At 35.1% G+C, this 4,282-nt stretch overlaps 2 protein-coding genes across 2 annotated transcripts; both read right to left on the reverse strand.

The window, feature by feature from the left end:
• Nucleotides 1-444: 444 nt before the first annotated feature.
• LOC119666139 lies at nucleotides 445-2,508 on the reverse strand. Its single transcript, XM_038075420.1, has one exon. The coding sequence runs from the start codon at nucleotides 2,506-2,508 to the stop codon at nucleotides 445-447; it is 2,064 nt and encodes a 687-aa protein (XP_037931348.1).
• LOC119666140 lies at nucleotides 2,509-3,075 on the reverse strand. The gene has a single exon (XM_038075423.1). The coding sequence runs from the start codon at nucleotides 3,073-3,075 to the stop codon at nucleotides 2,509-2,511; it is 567 nt and encodes a 188-aa protein (XP_037931351.1).
• Nucleotides 3,076-4,282: the final 1,207 nt, after the last annotated feature.

Raw genomic sequence — 4,282 nt, forward strand, 5'->3', positions numbered from 1 at the left:
ACATAACGGTCTAGAATTTAACACTGCTTCCACTTGAATTAACAGTGTCGACATTTCTTCATAAGTTAATTTCACTTCACCAATGACTCGTCTTAAATGATGTTTCATCGACTTGACTGATTCCTCCAAAGTGAGGACCTCCCGGGGGAATAAAATGCCATGTAATTTTTTCCGCTGCCATCGTTCCAGCAAGTGATGAAAGTTTTCTAATAGCTTTTTCATATTCATCATCTATTTTCTTAGCAGCACCGACAAAATTTGTACCATTATCTGAATATAAATGCGAACTTTTGCCTCTTCTACCGAAAAATCTTCTAAGGGCAGCCAGAAACGCGTCTGTTGACAGGTCACTTACAGCTTCTAAATGGATTGCTTTCGTAGCCATACAAATAAAAACGGCTATATAACCTTTATATGATTTCTGACCTCTTCCTTTCGATACTCTCATTTGTACGGTTCTGCATAATCTATTCCTGCATGCTCAAATGGCTTCGATATTGACACTCTGCTTTCCGGTAGGTTCCCCATTAACTGTGTAGCGGTTTCACGCCTATATCGTATACATCTAACACAACTTCGAACATACCTTTTAATAATATTTCTAGCATTAATTATCCAATATTGCCGCCTCAGCATATTTTCCATTAGTTTTATACCGCCATGTAGTGTAGTTTTATGATAATCATCAACTATTAGCATCGTTAAGTGACATTTTGGTAATAGTATTGGATGTTTTCTAGCAAAAGAGAATGGAGAATTTTCTAACCGGCCTCTGACTCGCAGTATTTCATTTTTATCCAGAAACGGGTAAAGACTACAAATTTTATAACCAGATGGAAGTTCTCTTCTGTTTTTGATCAAGTTGATTTCTTTTGTGAAATATAAATGTTGAGTATGCCGTATTATAATATTTTCTGCCTCCCTTAATTCTTCTACTGTCAACCACACAGGAAACTTCTCCTTTTTTAGCTTTCTGATGAATCTGCTTATATATGCAATGACGTATAATAATTTCCTATAATTGGAATACCGTTCTATTATATCGTTGATTATATTCTGTGAAGAGTTTATATTATTTGTTGCACAAAGAACAGATTCAGTTGCTGTTGGCCAGTTTGATTCATCTTTTAACCATGTAGGACCATTCCACCATAATCTATGTGCTGCAAGTTTTTCTGGTTTCAAGCCCCTTGAAGCCACATCCGCTGGATTATCTTCTGACCTAACATGATTCCACGTTGCCGAAGGCATGCATTGCTTGATTTCTCTTACACGAGTCCCAATAAATTTATCTTTAGTTTTATTTTCGTTCTTGATCCATGATAATGCTATTGTTGAATCGCTCCAAGCATATATTTTGACTTCTCTGTTTATAACTTCTTTAATGCTTTTCATAAGTTTTCCTAACAGATGAGCTCCACATAACTCAAGCTTGGGTAATGTCTTTTTGTTTTTTATCGGATTTACTTTAGACTTTGCTGCTAGAATAGTAATAGCATTAGAAGTTTTAGCATAAACTACTGCTGCATAAGCCTTCTCTGAAGCGTCCGCAAATCCATGAAGCTCTAAACTTGTTTCAGCTAAAGTTGATATCCATCTAGGAATTCTTATATCCTTAATAGTCGAAATCCTTGAAACAATCGCATTCCATTCGTGAGATAATTTAACGTCTAACTTCGTATCCCACGTCAAGTTCATAAGCCATAATTTTTGTATAAATAATTTCGCCATTGTTGTTGTTGGTGTCAACCATCCAAGTGGATCATAGATTCGAGCCAATATAGACAGTGCCTTGCGTTTAGTTATGTTAGTACTATCTACTGACTCGATGTAAAAGGTGAAATTGTCTGATTTCGGCACCCATTGTATACCGAGCGTCTTAACAGCTTCTCCGTCTTCTACTTTAATAATATAACTGTCTCCAGAGTCCGAAATTTCACCTAAAATTCGCTTTTCGTTTGCCATCCATTTTCGCAAATGAAATCCAAACTTTTCTAGCTGCCGACTTTTTTCAAATTGAATGTTTACACATTCCTTTATGGAGTCCGCACCTGTCATCAAATCGTCCATATAGAAATCATTTTTTATTATCTGATATAACTTTGAGTTTTTATCTGCACAATCATAAGCAACTTCTAGTAGAGCTCTTTTTGCCAAGAACGGTGCACAAGAAGTTCCGTAGGTTACTGTTTTCAGTACAAATTCTTCTATTGGTTTTTCTGGATCTTCACGCCATAGGATAGTTTGGTACGGCTGATCTTCTTCTGCTACCAACACCTGCCGATACATTTTTTCTATATCAGCTGTCATAACGTACTTCCACAATCTCCACTTGATTAGTAGCTGAAATATGTCCAACTGTAGCTTAGGTCCAGTGTGTAGTATTTCATTCAAGCTTTTTCCGTTAGTAGTTTTTGCTGAAGCATCAAATACTACCCGAACTTTTGTTGTTGAGTGGTCATCTCTTATTACAGCTTGATGAGGCATATAAAATTTACCAAATATCATTTAAGAAACTTTCTGCATGTGACCCATTTCCATATATTCCTTCATGAACTTGATATATTCTTTTTTTAGCTTAGAGTTTCTTTTAAATCTTTTTTCCAAACACAAAAGCCTGGCCATAGCCATTTTCCTAGAGTCTCCTAGTTCGTTTTCTTTTTTAAATGGTAATTTTACGATAAATCTGTTTTCCTTATTTAGCGTTGTTGTTGATTTAAACCAATTTTCACATTCTTTATCAGTTTCATTTATTTCAGATGCTTCACAAACTTCTTCAATTTCCCAAAATCTCTCAATGTTTGAAGTAACTGCTGATATTATAGTTTTGACTGTATTGTTTGTGTTGATAACTCCAGATAATATCCAACCAAGGGAAGTTTCTTGACCTAAGATTTTACCCCATTTTCTCAAACCCGGCTGCAATATCTCGGTAAGGATATCTGCTCCCAGCACTATATCTATCCGGTCAGATTTATTAAACATAGGATCAGCTAAACAATAATTGTCCCATTTTTTTAAATCTTCATTAAACGAATTATTAGGTTGTGCTGATGTTAGCTTGCTAAGAACCATAGCTTTAATTTTGTAACTGTTATTGCTTTTAAATCTTGGACGAATTACGAGTTCTACTGTTGATTTTGATATTCCTACTAATGTATTCCTAGTCCAATCAGATCCGTTCTTGATTTAGTTCTATGTAATCTTAATATTTGTGCTGCTTCCTCTGAAATTGATGTCCTCTGTGAACCTTGATCTAGCAGCGCTCTTAACAAAACCTTTTCACCACTTGCAGAATCCGCTTGAATCTGTGCTGTTGCTAATAAAGTGATTGCACTATTTTCTTTGGTAATCATGCTTGCAGCTGCACCAGCACTAGTTTGTGGTTTATTTTGCACAATTCTCTGAAAGTGTAGCATACTTTGATGCTGTCCTCCACATTGCTCACACTTTTTATCCAGCTTATAGCATTTCTTGTCATTTTTGTGTGCAAAACATATTTTACATAACTTTGTTTTATTAATCCAGGAGTTTTTATCACTAACCGATAGCTGAGTAAACTTCCGACATTCAATAACAGAGTGACCTACTGTGTTACAAAACATACATTGTTTTTGTGAAATTTGAAACACATTTGTCGATTTTATTTTTTTGTCTGTAATATTTCCTTTTTTGCAGCCAACCGATTCGAGAGCTAAATATTGTTGCTCTAAAAATGTCATAACATCTTTTACTGTTTGAATTTCTTTTGTTTTTTGAACGCATTGTTCATACCTCAGCAAACCTTCTTTATCCAGTTTTCGTATGAGAATTCTTGCTATAAATGGATCTGCATCCTCAATTGGTATTCCCATAGCTTTTATAGCTTGATATGATTCTGTTGCAGTATCCAGCAACTATTTAATACTTGCAGCATTTTGTATATTAACGCTGCTATGATCAATGATTCTATCAAATAGCGTACAAAACAATAGCCTTCTGTTATTATACCTATGCTCTAATATTGTCCATGCTGCATTGTAGTTTTCTCCTGTTACTTGAAGATGTTGAATTAGCCGTGCAGCATCCCCTTTTATGGCGTTTTTCAGTCGATAAAATTTCTCAACATTAGATAGCATCTTGTTACTATCTACTAGTTTTGAGAATATTTCTTGGAAAGAGTTCCAATTGTCTACAGTTCCATTAAAAATTGGCAGTCTTAAGTCTTCTAAACGTGTTGGATTGCAGTGTTCAGTCGCTATATTTTCGTCATATTTTATCGCAATTTCTTCTAAGATTTCTT

The sequence above is a fragment of the Teleopsis dalmanni genome, chromosome 1 (genome assembly GCF_002237135.1).
Source record: "Teleopsis dalmanni isolate 2A chromosome 1, ASM223713v2, whole genome shotgun sequence".
Lineage (NCBI taxonomy): Eukaryota > Metazoa > Arthropoda > Insecta > Diptera > Diopsidae > Teleopsis > Teleopsis dalmanni.

Bases quoted from the DNA above. Each gene is read 5' to 3' on its own strand.
- LOC119666139 (XM_038075420.1), bottom strand. From the start codon at position 2,508: ATGATATTTGGTAAATTTTATATGCCTCATCAAGCTGTAATAAGAGAT.
- LOC119666140 (XM_038075423.1), bottom strand. From the start codon at position 3,075: ATGGTTCTTAGCAAGCTAACATCAGCACAACCTAATAATTCGTTTAAT.